Source organism: Linepithema humile, chromosome 5 (genome assembly GCF_040581485.1).
Source record: "Linepithema humile isolate Giens D197 chromosome 5, Lhum_UNIL_v1.0, whole genome shotgun sequence".
Taxonomy (NCBI): domain Eukaryota; kingdom Metazoa; phylum Arthropoda; class Insecta; order Hymenoptera; family Formicidae; genus Linepithema; species Linepithema humile.
Window position 1 is genome coordinate 25,904,637 of NC_090132.1, and position 20,157 is coordinate 25,924,793.

The following is a 20,157-nucleotide window of genomic DNA, read 5'->3' on the forward strand; positions in this document are numbered from 1 at the left end:
TATGATTCTATTTTCGTTTTTATGAATAACATTGACAGAAAAATTTACGCATTCCGATAAAATAATAAATTAAATAAAAAGTAAAACAACCGGCATTTACTACAAATCGTACAAATCATATGTAAAAAAGATATCTTTAAATAATAAAATGACACTCTCTTATGATGAATTTATTTGATTTATATGGTGATTTATTGGTGATGAATGCAACATGTATAACATAAACATTTCTCAAACAAACATAATTTTAAAATTTAAACTGATATATTTTACTGACAGTTAAATGTATTACATTTGGAGACTTTTACAGTAGTTATAATAAGAAATTGGCACTATATAGAGTACAAAAAATAATAAAAGCATATAAAAATTTTTCAACATGCGTCAAAATACACAAATTATATGAAACTTAAATATTTGAAATTAAATTATACAGTAACTTGTCGGTATTTTTTTCTTTACAGAAAAGTCGACGATTATTTCATTTACTCGTTTCAATTAATAAAATTAAGAATATAGTTTATAAATTTAAAGCATAGTACATAATAAAATTTATAATTATAATTAATAAATTAAAAAATGTAACTTTGTTCTGTTTTTTTATAAAACGTAGATTCATAATCATATTCATAATTTTATAAACATAAAACAAATAATTATACGTCAGAAATATGTATACCAGTTTTTTTGTATATATATCTTTTAATAAATTAAAATCGTTAACATTATGACTGCCATTATTGCAGGTTGTGATGCTTGGACGCTGTTATCATCATTTCCCATTGTCAACTTCCGGATAAATCTATATAAACAATAATTATACATAATAATTAATGTAATGTAAAATTAATTATACATAATAATATTAACAATAATATTAATAAAACTTACGGACATCCTCTTATTCAATATCGTTAGCTTCCCAAATGATGGTCATTCTTAATATAATCATTTAAATTAGTTCTAGTAGCATCGAATTGGTATCAGCGACAAATATTACATTCTACTTCAAAACATCACTTTCGGTACAGTATTTTCATAACCAACTGTGAAATGTATACTTTTTGAACTGTTCCTTAGAAAACGAGTGATCTTTCAAACGTTCAGTGAAGTAAAATAATTTTATTACAATTTTAGTGAGTTGAAATATATAAAATATATCTTGATGATCCGTGTAAACTTTAGTAATTTTGTTACAGAGTGAAAATTTTTACATGCATTTTTTTATATGTGAAATTTAAGATGGACATTTCTTTAACAATATATAACAATCTTTCAATGTACAGACAGTCCGTTTGAAGTGATAAAACGCATTTTGACGGACCAACTGTGTTATGTGTTTCTCTAATTTGTATTTTTCAATTTGTCCGAATGTGTCATTTTTATATGAGAAATCAGCTGGTGTTGAACATCAAGAGCAAAATTCTTGTAACAAATATTACACTCCAATACTAAATCATCTCTTTTTGTCAAATATTTATATGGCCAACTGCGGAGGATATGATTCTTTCGTTGCTTTTCAGAATGCAAACTCAAGTGATTATCCATAAATTCTGATGTAGATCGAACATTTACATTACAGATAATACATTTTGAATATAATTTGTTTGAATACTTGAAATACATCCAAGGCAATTTTATTAGTTTCTTCTCTTCTTCATATTTCCAAATTTTTCTATGATGTGCCACAAAATGCATTCGAAAAGTTTTAACGATTATATAATATTTTTTTTCGCAAAACATGCACTGCGCTTTAAAATCCGACAGTTTAACAAAATATTTCCACAGATGCTTTTTAGTTACAATAGTTAGTGACTTAGACGTTGTGTCCGTTTGAAGTGATGAAACGCATTCTGATGAACCAACTGTGTCATGTGTTTCTTGCGTATTTTTCAATTCGTCCCAATGTTTTCTTTTTATATGAACGTCCAGATAACTACAAATAGTAACAGGTACATTCTTATTACAAATATTACACTCCACCAGAAAATCATCTTTTTTTGTCGAATATTTATATGGCCAACTGCAAAAAATATGATTCTTTCGTTGTTTTTCAGAATGTGAACCCAAATGATTTTCTACAGATTCGGATGTAGACAGAACATTTGCGTCACAAATAATACACTGTGAACGTGATTTGTTTAAATACTTGAAATACATCCATGGAAATTTTATTAGTTTTCTTTCTTGTTCGTATTTAAAAATTTTTTTATGATATTTTTCCATATGATGATAGAAATTTCCATTGTTTATATAATAATATATGTTTTTACAAAACATGCACTGCGCTTTAAAATCCGGCAATTTAACAAAATATTTCCAAACATGCTTTTTAGTTACAATAGTTAGTGACTTAGACGTTGTGTCCGTTTGAAGTGATGAAACGCATTCTGATGCACCAACTGTGTCATGTATTTTTTGCGTATTTTTTAATTTGTCCCAATGTTTCACTTTTATATGAACATCCAGGTTAGCATGAACATGAAGAGATACATCGCTATTACAAATATTACACTCCACTACAAAATCATCTCTGTTTGTCGAATATTTCCATGGCCAACTGCGAAATGTATGATTTTCTCGTTGTTTTTCAGAATGTGAACTCAAGTGATTTTCTACATATTCGAATGTAGACAGAACATGTGCATCACAGATAACGCAACTTGAATATGATTTGTTTAAATATTTAAAATACATCCATGATCCTTTTATTATTGTTCTCTCTTCTTCGTATTTCCAAAATTTTATATGATGATTTGCCATATGTGTTTTTAAGTTTGTATCTCCTAAGTATATATATTTATTTTCGCAAAATTTGCACTGTGCTTCAAAATCCGATAGTTTCACATAATATTCCCACACATGATTTTTATTTGCAATATTTAGTGATGTAGACATTATGTCCGTTTGAAGTGACGCATGTAACTGAATACGATGAACTAACAAGAACTGATACAAGAACCTTTCTGTCGATGAGTATAGTAGAGAACGAAAGAAGACGCATAATTATTTTTTACTTCAATGTAAATATTAATTTGTCGGTCAAATCTAGCTAACAACGATCAAAACACGCTGTAACATTTCATGCCGAGTATGTATACATGGAGAAAATTTTATATAAAAAATTACTATTTATTGCATTAACCGCGCACCATGAAGCTGCGAACCGAAAATTTTTACTATATTTTACATGTGAAAAATATAGTAAAAATTTTTATAATTTCTTCATGATCCGTGGCTACTGCCGTACACAATAATTTTTTATATAAAATTTTCTCCGTGTAGTAATAACATCTCAGCGAAATAAACGTTACAGCGCGTATCCTTTATACGAATATTTTGTAAGAAATAATGCACAAATAATATATTATCTATGTGTATTAAATAAAATTACTTTCAAATTATGGCTACATCAGAAAAATTTATTTGGCTATATGAAGAAAAAATATGGAAGGATGGATCGTAGTTATCCTGCATTACAGAAGCAGAATAATATAACATTGACGTATGTATTCAAAATACATTGTTTTCTTGGACACGTCATTCGAGTATCATGGAGCGATTCTCATTACGTGTATCAACTCTGTATTACCGACCCAACTGTATCGGCTGTATGAACTAGTCCGCAGTGTCTCCACCTTATACTTCCCAATAAAAAGAAAACATAAAAATATTTTTCCGTAAGGATGACTGAATCGCACAGTCATTTTAGCTTTGCAACCCACGGACTTGAGTTTATACATACTGTGACCATACATACATTTACACTACAAGTAAATAACTGCTTTAAAAGTTTCTATCTTTTTTCATTAAAAAAAATTAAAAACCCTGGAATTTTTACGTTCTATTTTTCTTTCTATTGATATGCACGATATCTAACATATTATCGCATGCACGATTGTATAACAAATTTTTTAGACGAATAGCAATGGAAAGCTGCAGTGCTTGATATTGGAAATTAATTGAAACGCAACAAGCGGGAAAACATGGCGATAGACATGGCATCCTCGTGTTCCCGCTTTTTTCGATCAGCACATATGTAGTGTGTCAGACACAGATGTTACAATTGCATCGTAATAAATTAGAAAGGGCTGAAATAAACGCTGTTTTAAACGTGTAGTTAATGAATAATTAATCAAATGCGAGTTAAGTTTTGAACAAAGCATGGATCCGAGCGAAATCGAGTTTCTCGGCGAGAAACAACTGGTTAGCATAGTGCCGAATTTTAATTCTGATGTGATCTATCTGATCTCGGGCTCTGTGGGGCCATTTCGCGCCGGTCTGCCTGTTAAAGTGCCAATCTGGCTTGCCGTGTGTCTCAAGCAAAAACAGAAGTGTCGTATTATTAGTCAAGAATGGATGAACATTGAAAACTTAAACGAGAAGAAAGAAATGGAGAAAATGTCAAAGTACGTAGTTTCCTTAAAATTTATTATTATTATGTTTAGCATTTTTCTAAATATTTAAATCAATTTTATAATAATTTTGTGTTAAGTACATATCAACTTAAATATTCATGAAAAATTCAACATTTTAGGTTGTTCACAGCAATGCCAAGTTTTCATTACATGGATGAGAGTCAAATCTTATTGAGTGTGGCAAATGACGATATACCTGATGCAGATGGAATAAGGATTGCTGTGAAAGTAAATAGATTTGAGTAGATTTAATATATACAAGAGAGAGAAGAGCTATTGCGTAACAGGACAGCTTCTTATGAAAGAATTTATGTTGCAGGATATATGGGATATAAGAATGTCTAAATTGCGTACGTCTGTGGATGCTTTTATAAAAAGTGAAGGAGTGCATGCAAGACTGGATCATCTCACTGCAATGGAGATCAGTGGTATACGTCCATTGCTGCCACATGCATTAGATCAAATGTTAAGAATACAATCTGTAAGTATGAATTTTCAAATAGGTGTATCTACTTTTAAGTGGCATTTCACCGCCACACAATGTTTATTACTTCAAATAATAATTTTGTTTTTCTTCTATACAGGCAAACACGGGAGAAACAAATTCTCAATACAGTGGAAGCATGTAAGAAAAATGATGTGAAATTATACATATTAATACTGCTGTGATATCATCAGATATTGAATGCAGGTATTTTTGTAATTTTTATATTTTACAATGCGAATATACATACGTCATGAAATCTATTTTAATAGTTTACTCTTTACATTCTACTTTGACACTTTGAATAGAGATCCTATTTAATCATTTAACAGTTGATTTTAATCACATTGGATTATATAGTATAGGAAAATTAAAAAACAAGGAATATTTTATATACGAATATTATATAACAGTTTTATTAGTCAGTTTACTTTCAAGTCATTGCATACATTCACTAGTATATGTCGATCACATTTTCTCCATTTCACTATGCTAATAATTATAATCATTGTGTATTTACATCGGTGAATCTGTCTCAATTGTTACTCGTTGTCCATTATCGTATGGCATTCTGCATTTGTATTTACACTTTAGCTTACAGTACATAGAATTTCTTAACAATCTTTGATTTTATCTCCGTAAAAATAACTTTATATCGTGCAGTCACTCATAAGGCCACTTATTTGAAAGAATTTTATTCGCTTATTGAATCTTTAAGAGATGTATATGTAATCCTATGCAGTGCAACATGAATTATTAGAAAGACAGCGAATTAATTAATTTGCTCAAAATATACAAAAACAAAACTAGTAACATTAATGTTAACCGTTTGAGTGTCAAGTAGCGCGATTGCTTTTCTGTTTCCTGTTAGTATCAATAGGTCGCAATAGGCTTCAGGAAGGGTTAAGTTAATCTTTCAGTTACATGAGAAACAAAGAATACACTAAACTTGTACAATCGCCTCATAAATCCATCTTCAAACACTGAACGATCATACTGCTTGGCATTTTTTGCACATAATCTTGCGACCGCCTTCGGCACTCAAATGATTAAAGTCAGTTTACTTAAATTGTACACAAAAAAAGATTATACAGAATGATAAATCTAAGAGGTAAAGAATACACGAAGAAATTGAAGATATAAATGTATTCTGGCGCAACGCTTTTGGCAGAGTCAATAAATTATTAATTCTACAATTGCCGATGGTACTTGCACTAACAGGAGTAAATAAAGAAATCGCTGTCTTAACATAGAGGGATAGTATAGCTTTCCCGGGTGCGTTTTCAGTCAGTTCAGTCTGAATTACCACGCATTTGAAACGAATAAGTACACTCTGCTCAAGCAAGTACTCGGAAATATCACATAAAGTTCGTTTCCAGAAACGTAACGTTTTTTAGAAGCGTTATGCGTTATCGTCACGCGTCTCTCAAACCGCTACGATCTTACTAGGATCCACCTTAACTCGAATAAACATAGTATCATCTTTGACGAAATGTCGCTTCTTCACCATTTCATGGGAGACAAATCTTGGGAAACCGAAACCGAGAGAATCCGGTTCGCGACTCGGTCGTTGAAAGTTCTTCCAGGTCGGGTCCGGTATGAAACTCTCCACGATGTTGCAGGCCTTTTCCGCGACGACGGTCTGATCGAACATCGTGAACGACACGCTGTGCGAGAACGGCCATCGTAGAAGAGCGTCGTATTCGCCGGGCAGGATCTTTATATATATCGAGATATGACTGCCCTCTCCAGTTCCGTTTCCGTTTAAGAAAATCGAAGCCTGTGTGATAGAAAAATTATGTTAGCAAACTTTAGACATTCGGTATATTTCGTAGTTTTCTAGCCTGTGAAAGGTATTTTCAGAAGCGCAGAAAGTTCATAAAATAATGAAATTTAAGGAAGAAATTTTTTAGACACTTTATTTAAGAGAGTTCTATTCAACATATTTTAAAAAATTTTTAATGATTATTTATATAATATGATATATGCACCTGTAACTTGTATCCATATTGACTAGTATAAAAAGGTGGACTGACAAGTTCCATTCCTTCCTTCGCTTTCGCTTCTGACATCTTGGCGGCATAATCTGTGATCTTCCATATTAGCGTACCCGTGTAATTTAACGAAAGCTTGCTGATTGCCGATTTCAAGCTAGTTATTTGATGTTGCTGCTTCGTTACGAGACTACACATGAGACTTAGATGCATTTTCGCTGATTCCTCTAGATGTTTATCCAACGAAAACCTATTTCCCTGTTACAGAAAGATTACAGTGTGACATTTTTAAAAATAAAGAATAAAAATGATAGATATGTTTCCTATTTGTAAAAAAAATTCAAACTTTTTAATTCAATCCGGTGTACCAGACAGTAAATATTTTATTTTACAGAAACTTTCAATTCTTTTTAGTTTATTCATCTTATATACATATTAAATTTATATATTAGCTATAGTGTATTAAAATTTAGTACCTTGAAACGGCAACCGGCATCCTTGAATGTACAGGAAAGTAAATGTGTGGTGCAATGATCCTTCAGATGAACCTCGAGATCTTCTCGGGGCAGTACCGCAGTTTCGCAACGATGAGGACACGCAACCGGAAATCGACCACATTTCGCGTGGTGAGCGCCTAGCGTATCGAAAACGAATTCTTTGTTGCAGTAGCGACAAGCAACCAGTCTCTTGGCACACTCTCCCAGTTTATGCTGGCCGAGGTGTCGCCTTTGCACTTTCATTCCACACTTGTTTTCGCAATATAGAGGTTCGTAGCCACAGGTCCCCGTGTGTTTCTGCAAATATTGTATTTTTCTAAAATCTGAAGTTAACAATTTTCGTTATTTCCCAATAGAAATATATTTAGGCAGGAAGCTACTTCTCAACAAAATTACTTGTTGTTATCTTTAACTTTGGTCAAAGGGTTATAAAACTTGAATTTTATCAATTCTCGCATAGATCGCGTGTATACCTCTAAAGTGTGTCCGGTGAACTCTTTGGCACAGAAATCGCAGCGAGCCCTACGCTGGGCGCAAGTGTATTTCAGATGGTCTTCCATGAGCACGCGGGGAATCATGGCCCCACATTTATTCCCACAAGGCACTGCATCATGTTTGCATGTGTTCAAGTGCGCCTGATAAAAGCAAAAGTTGAATTCAGTCTCTTCACCGAGATTCATTTCCATTTTCTAATATCGAGTTTTCTTCTCTTCAGATCAAATAATCTTACCTTCAACTTTCTCAGTTCGTCCGACCATTTGCAACCGTCCTTATGATGTATGCAATACACGATAGAGCCCATTATTGCCTTCTCTGCCTCCGCGTCTTGGAAATTCTAGAAAAAAATCGAAACAAAAGAAAATATTATTCATTCACATTTGCTGTTACTTTTGTCGGAGCATAAAACATGACCGGTGTGTAAGCGAGTGAACGTAAATTGAATGTCAATCACTGAATTGCTAACTAATCAAAATTCATAGTACTCTACAAATTTTTAAAGAAATTTCGTTACGATTCAGGATCAATTTATATATTTTTCTATGAAATATTTGCGGCGATATTTTTGATAGTTTTTAGAATATGGAATTTAAAATTAAAAAATTATTCAATCTCTTCTATGATGCTTTTGTCAAGCTTCTATAACGTTGCAAGCATTTTAAATGACATGACATCAAAAGTGGGAAATTTTGTTAAATTTTCTTGTTTACGTCGAAATAAATTATTTTCTTCGTATATCATCAATTGATAACATATAACTCTAAATCTTGATAAACTTGATAAGGCTTATTTTTTCGTTAGAAATGCAAGACATATTTTATTCATACATTCGAGTGATGGCATGAAAAAAATAGTTTACTTCGACATGTATTGCAAAGAAATGTATATTATTTTTGGCATTTTGATATTGGCGAGGAAACAGGAAACTTAAGTAGAGTAGAAATAAAATAGTCTGTGCGCGTGTATCTTATCACTCATAAACTATCAAAAATTTAATGATTTTATTCCAACTTTAAACTCCAATATTTTTATTTTTAACTGTTCGCAACGTGCAATTTGTCGAATCTGTGTCTGACATCTAAAAATTAGTAATTTTTGGCGAGAATGTTGTTTGGACTTTTCGGAATAGCAAGACAACGGTACCATAACGAGATACCACGCTGTAGGAGATGCTACCTCGTGCCGAGAGCCACGTGGGTGGTACACACACACACACAAACCCAAAATACTTTAAATCTATCATCGCGTTAATTCAGGCAGTCACGCTGTTGTAAAACCTGCTGCTTACGGTCACTTTAAACATTTAGCAATCTTATTTTGAATAGACTTACATGAAATATTTTATTCTCTTTTCGATGAGTTTCAGCATTGTATTCTTAATATAATAATCAATTTCTGTCACTTGGGGTAATTCATAAAAATATAATTTGTTACAAATTTGTTATAAACTTTTTCATTTTAAGTATTTTCAAGTGTGTTTGAAGAAATATTAAAAGGTCACATAAATTTGAAAAGATTAAGTCGATGTAGGTAAAAAAGTTTAATAATTCGTGCAGCACAATGTACGTTAACATTTGCTACTGCAAATTTATGCAATTTTATATTTCCGTTTTTATACGTGCGACTTATTCACCGAAATTATTTCCTTGAAAACGCGCCGATTCAAGAAAAGAACAACAGGAATCGTGAGATGACCAGCCTTTATGCCATTGGACACAGACGCATCCGGTGTATAATATGTGTGCGAACACACGTTGAAGGCGCTCGCAAGTTGAAACCTGCACGACCAGCAAGGTCGAGGAACCTAACGCAACCAGTCAGCCGTTAGCAATGAGATATAAACAGAGAAAAGAAATAGAAAAGACGAATCTATCTTCTCGTTGTTAAGATTGATCTCGAAAAGAATTGGAATATATTGAAATGCTTTCGAATTGAAACATTCTGAAAGAAAGAAAAAAGAAATCGTGGAGAGATCAAGAAAAAAATTAAGATACTTCGTAACACATCACAGATACATTGAAAATATCATACAGTAAATTTAAAAGACGCTACGTAGTGCAAAAATTTTAAATATAGAAATCTATATTATAAAAAAAATCGAAAAAAATATGAATAATAAATAATCTGGAAATTTCTGCAGTATGTCGCGACATTAAATCGCTTATCTCTTTCGATTTTTTTTCAAGTCATATTAAGCCTCGATATTAGCATAGACAACGCGGCAAGCAGGCACTACGTTACAGTAAAATAACGGACAATCGATCTTCGTATGTTCCACTTATCCTTCGCTCCTTGCAACGTTGGATGTTCAGTGTTTTAACGTTCAATGTTGCGTTCAATTTAGACAATTTAGATTAAAAACACAAGTTTTTCTTTGCTCAGAAATTTAACGAATCAAATATAATTTTTAATCAAGATCTATAATATAATAATAAGTAAATATAATATCGACGATTCTTTTAAATTTTAGTTCTTCCAGTCACGTAATATATTATTTCGTGTTAGTTCCTCAAAAAAAATCTGATTATGTTATTTTAATTATTATTCGTAGACTCTTCAGACTATCTTTGATGCGACTTGATTCATCAATTATGCAAATGAGACTGAAAATGAAATGTAACTTGTCTTTTTAATAGTTGAAATTTTACGACTTCGGCATATTTCAACGAATCTCGACTGTTGCGAACTCGCGTTCCATTCGACAACCGTCTCTTTCCAAATCCAAATATACGTCCTTGGTGAGTGGTCGAAAATTAACATAGCATACGGTGCGCGTTGATCTCACCGCCTCCTCGTTCCCACAAAAGGTTTAAGATTACATCGGGAAAATAAAAACGTATCGCTTTAATCCTTCGAAGAAATGCGATTACGATACAATTTTTAATATCTTCGTAAATTAAAATAGGCACAGTAGTTTCGCTGAACTATTATTTTGCAATATTATTTACTTGATATAAATTTACGTCGCGTTTTCCGTGAATCACATTTGTTTCGAACGTGATTCATGGAATTGCACGACTATATCAGAAGTTTTGTGTAATATAAACATGGATTAATACATAAACCATCATATACTTTGAACTTCCTTACTTTTATGAAAATAAGTATAAAATTGCATCATATATAGACTGCTAAAACAATATAAATAATGGTTATCTTTCTTACACTATAAATAGACATACTTTGTGTCAATATTTTAAATGTTACACATAAACCTATTATTTGACATCCTTCATATTTTTGCATATATCTATTAGGCTATTTTCTCAGCAACTCTTTTCTCTTCAGAAAAAATTAATCTACACATCTATCTTTAGATTTAGATACAATTTTTCAACCAGATTCTGCATGATAGAATTTACAAATAAAATACGAATTAAATAAGTTTGCAAAAAAAAATCCGCTATTTCTCTGAAAAACTTTTTAGCGATTGCATATAAAATTCAAAATATGTCTCAAAAGAAGCATCGTAAAATTAAACATTGAGACAGAAGATCTATTTTTTGTATTGCACAAAATATAGCAATTATTTATGTTGATTCAGCAAGCTGTATGAAACGAACGAATAAAGTTTTCGCGCGGCTTCCCCTGCAGATTGCACCCACGCCGCGAAGCGTAACATCCTCGTTTACGAACGGCACGGAAAAGTTCATCGTCGTGGAATGCGCGGCGAGGAACAATACGCGGGGAAAGAACGCGCGTTCGTAGCCGCACCGTTTCCGGCGTAGACCGAACCGGAGAATGCCGTCGCCGTGGGAAGAGAGGGGCGAGCTTTTAATATAACACACCGTAATTGCCGCGTACACTCGTAACCGTTCGCGTTATCTTGCATTCTCGCATTCTCAAGTCGCGAGGATGACAGAGGCATCACAAAAGGTCACGCACGGGCATAGCGCGACGTTCTCTTGGACTACTTGGGCTAAAACTCGTACTCGGAATCGAACAAAGTAGTCTCGGACTTGCACGACAAGTTTCGAAGACATTAATTGAGGATTTTTTACTGGAACGAAAAAATGCAAGATATTTTTCTTCCATTTCCTAGTAGCTTTATCATAAGTTTATCTTATCTGCATTACAAGTACGTGTTGTGTTTATCGCGTACTAATTTTTATATGATATAAAAGAATAGAGTTGGAATTAAATGTGAGAACAATGAACAAGATTCTTTTCAATCTGAATTTCTAAAATTTGACTTTTTCAATGCCTATAAAAATTACGACCAAAAAACTTTCAAGTTGATGATTTGATAGACAATCATAAATTGATGATGCGAGGCAAAGCACGTGCTCTGACAATAATCTAAGATACCACACGTATCTTGCCAAGAATAATTTAATTTCTTGCAATTAAATAATGTGAAATCTTTTGTATCTCTTTCCGCGATTTCGAAGGCAGCGGCACGCGCGAAAGGAGATTACAAAATATTTCATTTATAGTTACACAAGTACTTCATTAAATATTATGCTGTATCGGCGAAACGATATCGCGAGCATCGCGTGAATCGCCGGGTAAGAATAAGCCGAGCAACGAGAAGAGGAGAGGTCGAATGACTTCGGAAGCGGTCGAGGCCATCTGTTACGCTCGGTTCCCACGCTTCCGCTGCCGCCGTCGCTCCTTACAGCCGGTATTTTATACCAGTGAGATGGCACGGGCACTCACGCACGAAATTCCTCGTGTTATATACGGGCGCGAAGAAAAGCAGCGTCTCATCGGGTCCGCGCGCAGCATCTGGCGACAATATTGAAACGCGGCTGTCAGGAAGAACCGTTCCTCGTGTGGAAGCCGCGCGCACGCATATCCCGAAGTCAACGGTCTCCCGCCGCGATCACGCTAAACTCATTCTCAGAACTCTCGGAAATGATGCTGATATAGAAACCGCTATTTCCGCCGATGTGTTACACCAGCGGGTCCCTCTCTTTTGTTTGCAGTTTCCAAGGTTGATACAAGCCGAAGTCGTGTGCGAAATCAGAACGAATAGTTTGTGATTCCGGTCGCGCGATGTCGATGGAAATACGGTTTGGCGATCAGCTCGAATTAGAAAAGCACACTATTAGAAGCATTAATCTTGCAAAGAATCTAGCGAAGAGTCAAGATTGGAAAAGGAAGTTGAAAAAAAAAAAAGAAGCGTGTCTAACCTCGTCCGTGATTATAGGCGCTTTGTCCATAGTGTCGTTGATCGGGCTGGGCGGTGACGTGGGGCTAGCACTAGGGCTTACGTGGAAAACCTTGGTCTCCTTGGATCTCTGGGGTGACACCCTCGCCGGGAAGCTCAGGGTCTTGGTCCACTGCGACAGACCGCGCACCATCTTCAAAGTGAAAAGCACTAATGTCACTCGCGAAACCGAGATGACCCGACTCCGCCGCTGGTACCATTCACGTGTGAGAAGTGTTTGCGAATCACGAGCAAGACACCCGGTCGCTGTTTTCGCGCGTTTTCTACAATACTCCGGCGAGATTACGCGCTTTCTTTTCTTACGGCACCAATCGCGACTCGAGGTAACGCACCCGTAACGAATGCTGACCTACACAGCATCCGAGCGCGGTAACAATCGCGAAGAGCCTGCCGATCGACCTTCAAGCGCGAGAGCACTCTTCGACTCAGCGCAAGGCGGAACCTACTGGCGGACTGACATGCAGACTGCGACTAGTTGTGCAGCTCCTCTCTGGACCCGAGCGTCATGGTGTCGATGGGGACGGACGGTAGTAGTGGTGGTTTCGCTGATGGTGGAGGAGGAAGAGGAAGCGGCGGCGGCGGAGGAGAAGAGGGGAGAATCGGTCGCGCGCTAGAGGAGCCGTTCGAGCGATCGAGAGACTGGCGTTGGTGAAGGATGGTGCGCGGAGCAACGCAAATGTGTACTTTTCAATTTCTCGTTGTACTCGTAATCGCACTTCTCTCTTAAATATTTTCTCCTCTGTCTCTTCTCCCCCCTTCAAAAAAAAAAAAAAAAAAAAAAAAAAAAAAACCGGGACGGATGACAAGTCGAATCAGCGATCTGTTTTGCAAATGTTTTGTAAACATTTTTAATATGTCCGAGTGTTTATTTCCAATTTTGTTGACATTGATGAATTTTAACTAATTTAGCTAATTTGTATCTCTTTAAGATTAGAAGCGTGGAGAGATAAAGAGTTAGTTTAGTTAAAATTAGAGCTAATCAATTAGGTGGTGAAACCGGTCTTTAGACCGACCCGCCCCCGCAGATAGACTCTTGTTTCGGGAGAAGATAATTGAGAGAGGATGATAACTGAGAAAGGAGCACCGACGAGAAACGGAAAAGAGAGGGAGAAGACAGGTCGTGAATGAAGGAGCAAGTGCGTATAAAACAGGATTGCTTTTTTAGATGGCGAACAAGTCGGATCCTGCACGATCTTGCAAAGTGCGCTTTTAAGAGCGCCTGTTTAAACCGTCGCACGGTGATCGAGATTTTCGATTTTCCTTTTAACTTTGCGGAAAATTGTCGCACTATTTTCTCTCAATTGTTAATTAAAACTTCGCTATATCGCGCAGTTTTACGACGTGACGAAGCCAAACAGCTTAATACGTTCGGGAAAAGCGATAGAAAAGATTCGATTTCGTTTCTAAGCCGATATGCCTTTTTTTGGGCACAAAGAATCTACGCGACGGCGCGATCGGGAAAGAGAAACATGTGTTGCTAACTGCTGGTTTGTGGAGTACCGAGGGGGAGAGGAGGAGGGTGGGAGCAGGGATAACGCCATCGCCGAGCTTATATGCGGCGTGCACCGTGCATTCAACTGTACGCGGACCGGATCTAGCCAGCTGCGGCCTTCTTCGACCTTCCCCCCACCGATCATTGACGATGAGAGGAGTCCGGCTTTCTTGGGCAGCGACCGGCCAGTTCCAACCCATTCCAAATCTCAACCGTCGCGAACAGTCGCGAAAGCCGGCTGCGAGCGGGCCCGCCGCGTGCTTCGGATCCGTGTGTTACACCTTGAAGAGCTAAAGTCGCGCTCGCCAGGCGACTGAGTATCTAGGAGTAGGTTTGCGACGCGTGCCTTTGTTATTCGCTAACCGAGCATTCGTTATAGCCGCTCATTGACTCGCTTCGGCTTTGAAGCGTAACGGATGTACCGCAACCGCTTCTCTGTGGTTGCCTCGTGGCGCTTAATATTTTCGTTTATTTGAGCTTCCGTAGAAGAAATATAGAACGGGGAAATTTTTGGGGATTTATGAAATTGTTTTCAAGAACAGAGAAATGAATTAAGTAAAATAAATGTTAAATTTGTATTTCTTTGAAAATGCATGCGGCGCAAAGTATGCATCGGCGAATGATCGCTCGAGTAATATTTCGATCGATTGAACTTACTCTCGCTACACGTTTAAGAGTGGATATTTTATGTTGTAATAATTTATTTTATAGTAACTGATAAAAGAGAGAGAATAATATAAAACTTAATAGAATGATGAAATCTGTATGCGACTTGAAAGCTACATTTGATAAGTGGAGTGTTGAAATTTTTTGTTCCTAGTTTTACTGAAGCATTTAACTCTCGCTATCGAGAAACGATATATCTTTATGATACAGCAGAGTTATAAGGTCATCCTATTCAGAAAACAAACAACTATTATCGTTCCATTAGCTCAAAACCAAATCGATTTCATCCACCAATATATATAATTAGCCTTATTATTGATACGTCACGAAATTGCAAAAATGTCTTATTAATAATCCGAGAAAAATTCTTCGCTATGATCAACTTCTTAAATTTCTTATCAAGAATCATCGATGTTTTCAACTCGTGATCGCATATTGAGATAAATTACTCCGCTAACTAGTCGCTGATAGCATTTTCGATCTTATTTCGCATCATAAGCTTCATTTAAACGTGCAGCGAAAGCAGCACGGTTGTTTAATTGTGTTACCTAATTGATCGAAGTATTACTCAATCGATCACTCGCCGGTGCGTGCGTACTTCGCACCGCATGCATCTGTCCTCAATTGCACAAGGCACAGGTGGAATATGAGGCTGCCGTGTGCGAGCAATCTCCATGATCATCCAATCGTGGAATTTTCTTTTTCAAGAAGGGATTCGTGAAGTCTGCGCGCACCGCGCGCCCAGATGGAGCGTCCTCCCGAGGGGACAAAGGCGAGCTTTTCGAAGCACGCCGCGATACGAGAAGCACCTGGCAAGACGATGGAAGGGATCGAGCGCATGCGGAGGATAGCAGCGGAACGCCAACCAGGGTATAATATTGGGAAGTGTGCAGCTGTCACAGCAGCTGCAAACCTCCTCTCTCGCCCGCCGATCGGCAGACCTCCACCCTCTGGCTCCTCCTGCGCCTTCTGCCTCGCGTTGCTTGCACGCCGCCTAATTCCTGCATACTGATTCCTTTACGGATTTTTATAGCGCTTCGTCGTAGTAAATTCGTGAACGCAGATGGAAACTGTCCTGGCACGGCGGAAAGCCAAAAACAGTTTAAAGCACGTCTCCGAGGGATCAGAAGGCCTATCAATCGTCTTTACGACGCCTTTCAAATGTTGTGCTGTCTCGCTGTCTCGAGTATGGCGAGTCATATCGAAAATAAACCAAATATATATTCTGTATTTCAATTCTATTTTTGAAATATAGTGATAAATTTGTTTAATCAATTAATAGAAATAATGATGACGTGAAAGATCTTTCAAAGAAGTCAGGGATTATTTTTTCACTCGTTCAAAGGAAATATTCATTATTTCAATGCTTTTGAAATTTTCATCATATTTTTTTACGTGAGGCTAGTGCTGTAATATATTAATTTTAATAGAATACACTAATTAATTACGTAATAAAGATCATATATTTCTTAAATAATCGGTGACTGCATGATTTATTTCATGCTATATGAGAGCTGCGTCTTAAGCCTGTTTTAAAACCAACTATCATCACGAAGAAAAAGCATCCTTGTTTCTTTCCGAGGCGAGGAGATTTGCCTGTATCTGTGTTCGTATCAGCTGCCCCTTGTGTAAAACTATACTTCCTACCCTGTCCACACATCTGCTCGCTTGTTGTGCATCCGTAATGCGCGTTCGATATATCTCTGAGATTTTAAATAACGACTCGCAGACGAAGCGATTTATTTCCATTAATTTCTCTTATCTTTAATTACTTTCTACTTTATATAATGAATCTGTCGTAATGAATCTTCTATTTCAATGTATGTGTCATTTCAACAAACCTAATTTTTTTATCAAATAGTTTACAATTCATTGAAAATTGAACAATACGTAACTCATTTTAGTCTTGCTTTCAATTTTAACTTTTATTTTTTAATTTTTAAATTTTAAAATGTAAATACAGCTCGCGCGACAGATGTTTAAAATAATTTTCTCTTTTTTCAAATAGCGAAGAATTGACAGAGTAAACTGTACGTCTTGTATTTGTATACGAACTTTTACGATAATTTACGATTATTTACGCTTGTGTAATCAACGTTAGTAAACGGTTAGTGTAGAAGTGCAATGGAAGACTCGTGTCGCAAAGTGAAAGGAGTTTCGCAGCGCTTCAAATACTGAATCAACTTGGATTCTTTAGAATAATGTTGGATCTTGATATATTATTCATTTTAGATGATATTCCTTGAGTTGAATATTTTTCTTCACTTATAGTCGCATAGTTTAAAATTCTTTTGGCCTAAAATAATTCTGGCGTATGCATGTATATGCTCTTTTCTATGTATTTATTTATCATCCTACTTCTATTAATTAGTATTAAAACTGATATTTATTACGTTTTATTTATACATTTGTTATCAAAATTTTGCTGCTTTATATTTTTAATTAATATATTAGACACGATATTCTCTCAGCATATAAAAAATTATATTAACTATAATATCTGTTTATCAAAATGATGGAATTCTTCTAATTAAACCGTCAATCTTGTAGGCAAGATTAATAAAAACTTGAGATGAAAATAGTGCAGAATATATCGATGATTTTGAGATAAAAGATCTTTTTTGTATCTTGTCAACTATTAAGTCTTTTTCTGATTATATTTCAGGTGTTCAATTATCAACCTAACAATTGTTGAAGCAAGAGGAATTGGAGCAACTAAAAAGAGTAATCCGAAGATGCAGCTGTCAGCCACTTCCAGAACGCAGTAGACAGCAGCAGCTGCGTCGAACCACGGCATATCGCCGCCCAATTCGATCGAAAGAACGGCGATCGATTATCTTACTCTTTCGCCCCTATGTAAGTACACGTGTATATAGTCAGATGTATTAATGATACCCTTATAGCCCGTATTTAAAACATTTCACGATGCGGGAATCACCGATTCTTTTCATTCTTCGCGTGCATGAATGGAGGAGGCGCGCATTAATTATACAAGCAATAAAGTACACTTCTTGAGAAAAATTATTTTATCACTGAATAAGGTAAATGTCCCAATTTCCGATCATATATTAGCAAAATAGTGTTATTATTTAACATTCATAGATATGAAGTCGGAAAATAATATTCAAAAGCTTTTAGTAAATTAAATTCGCATATAAAAAGAGGAGAAAAATACTAAGTTCATAAAAAAAATTACATCTTCAATAACGATTGCTTCTCAAATGTCCGGTTATTATGACATTTATCTCACACGCATGGAACACTATTGCTACAGCCACACTGCATATTCGATATGCAGATGAGGGAAAGTTAAGGCTTCATGAAATCGACGTTGCGAAAATCTCGACGTGCGATTCTTTGTCGCGATGTAAGCGAACGATAGCAAGTGTCATTTAATGAACTCTGGGTATTATGCGACTTAACATTATTTAAAGCACTGGCGGATCCTGGGGGTTTTAACCCCCCCCCCCCCATCTCCATTATCGACATCAGGATCCGCTAGTGATTTAAAGTATAAATCAATTTTCGATAAACTTATCTTCAGAAAAATTTTCCGTATTACGGCAACGATTGTTTGGGATTTTCGTGAATCCGATTTTCATGAGTCCGATATATCGGACAAATGTTTATGTGAATTAACATAATATTATGTGCACAATATTTCTCTCCATAATTTTGAAATAATGCATTGATCGCGAACTTACCGTTTTGAACACCCGGTTGACATTATAAGTCGCCGTTGATGCACTCGGTTGTTCGCATTAGGAAACCGAGAACGGACGCCGTTGAGACGAAGACCATATATTCTTTAATAACGTTAACACATGTCGCAAATCCTCGAGCGTGGTTACAAAACTCTCATAATGACTGTATTGAATACCTCAGATTTGTCCAGAGTCTCCTTTCAATTGCGCTTAATTAAAAACAAGTTTTTTAATCTCAGACAAGTGTCTTTATTCTAAAACTGCATCAAACTTGTAATTTTCTCAAACTTTCGCACTGAAACGTTCGTTCGGAATCCTCGTCAAAGCGGCGCACCGAAAACTTCTTCGCAGAATAGTGCAATTATAACATCCCCTCTTCGTGAATTGAAGCGGCAAATTCAACACTACGAGACCGCGCAGCTGTATACTTTTTACGAAATATTTGCGAGCGTTGCAGAGATCTCGAAAAGTGTCTGAGAACATGAACGAAGGAGCGTCATCGCGCGCAATCCTTGCGCGTCCGGAGTTCGTCGAACTTGGTCTATATTGTGAACGGACCGGTGCCAAGCGCTCGCCCTCGACAATACCGAACGTTTATCAGAACCGAAGAAGAAAACGCATTCGCGACTCGTAGTCAACGGCAGCGTAACATTGACTGCACAACGCAACCAGTCGCATTACCAGATGGCACGTACATACACAACTGTGAGATCGCAGCCCCACTACGTGCTAGGCGAAACTAAAGTCCCTCGGGATATTACGCTTAGCAGCAGGGCATACGCGGCCGTATACGCCTAGTTGGTTACGAAGGCAGGTGGCGGTAGACAGGTGAATGTGTTGGCAGAACACAGGAAGTGCCAGAGACAGAGAAGCGATACAAAAGCCTTTGGTGGGGACGACGACACCGCCAAAGAAAGAAGGGGCAGTGTGAACTCGCCAAGTGCCTAGAAACAGAATTACGAAGAGTTGTGCGTGGCACAAAACACTCGTCACGTAATAGCCGCGAGAAAACCTTCCAAAAGTGTGCAACGCGCGGTGCAGGATTGTACACGGCGCGCCTGTTACATCCTTTTGCAGAATGACGTTTGTTATTGAAATTGAAGGACTGAGCAGTATAACAATGGCTTGATAATTTCTCAAGGATTTGAAGAATTAATACGTAGAGATTTAATTATATATTTAGATTTAGATTTATATTTTCAATATATTTAACTTTAATTTCTAATAATTA

At 36.2% G+C, this 20,157-nt stretch overlaps 2 protein-coding genes across 7 annotated transcripts; one reads left to right on the forward strand and one right to left on the reverse strand.

Annotated features, from left to right (window-relative positions):
* Positions 1-3,655: 3,655 nt before the first annotated feature.
* On the forward strand, positions 3,656-18,933 carry Psf2 (DNA replication complex GINS protein PSF2-like protein). Of its 2 annotated transcripts, none has more exons than XM_012366839.2 (5): positions 3,656-3,773; positions 3,919-4,409; positions 4,538-4,646; positions 4,738-4,899; positions 5,003-5,165. In XM_012366839.2, the coding sequence occupies exons 2-5, from the start codon at positions 4,165-4,167 to the stop codon at positions 5,045-5,047; spliced, it is 561 nt and encodes a 186-aa protein (XP_012222262.1). In that variant the 5' UTR covers positions 3,656-3,773; positions 3,919-4,164; the 3' UTR covers positions 5,048-5,165. The 2 variants fall into 2 exon arrangements, 1 of the variants encoding a protein (XP_012222262.1); XR_001100758.2 differs by lacking the exon at positions 3,656-3,773 and adding an exon at positions 17,888-18,933 and having other exon boundaries at positions 3,822-4,409; positions 5,003-5,109.
* On the reverse strand, positions 5,288-19,069 carry Traf4 (TNF receptor associated factor 4). 5 transcript variants are annotated; one of them, XM_012366812.2, is made up of 7 exons: positions 18,927-19,069; positions 13,027-13,197; positions 8,124-8,228; positions 7,867-8,028; positions 7,373-7,690; positions 6,894-7,154; positions 5,288-6,682 (listed from the first exon to the last, which is right to left on the reverse strand). In XM_012366812.2, exons 2-7 carry the CDS (start codon positions 13,195-13,197, stop codon positions 6,329-6,331), a joined length of 1,371 nt encoding a protein of 456 aa, XP_012222235.1. In that variant the 5' UTR covers positions 18,927-19,069; the 3' UTR covers positions 5,288-6,328. The 5 variants fall into 5 exon arrangements, with proteins under 5 accessions (XP_012222235.1, XP_067211294.1, XP_012222228.1 ...); XM_067355193.1 differs by lacking the exon at positions 13,027-13,197 and having other exon boundaries at positions 18,927-19,068; XM_012366805.2 differs by lacking the exon at positions 18,927-19,069 and having other exon boundaries at positions 13,027-13,848.
* Positions 19,070-20,157: the final 1,088 nt, after the last annotated feature.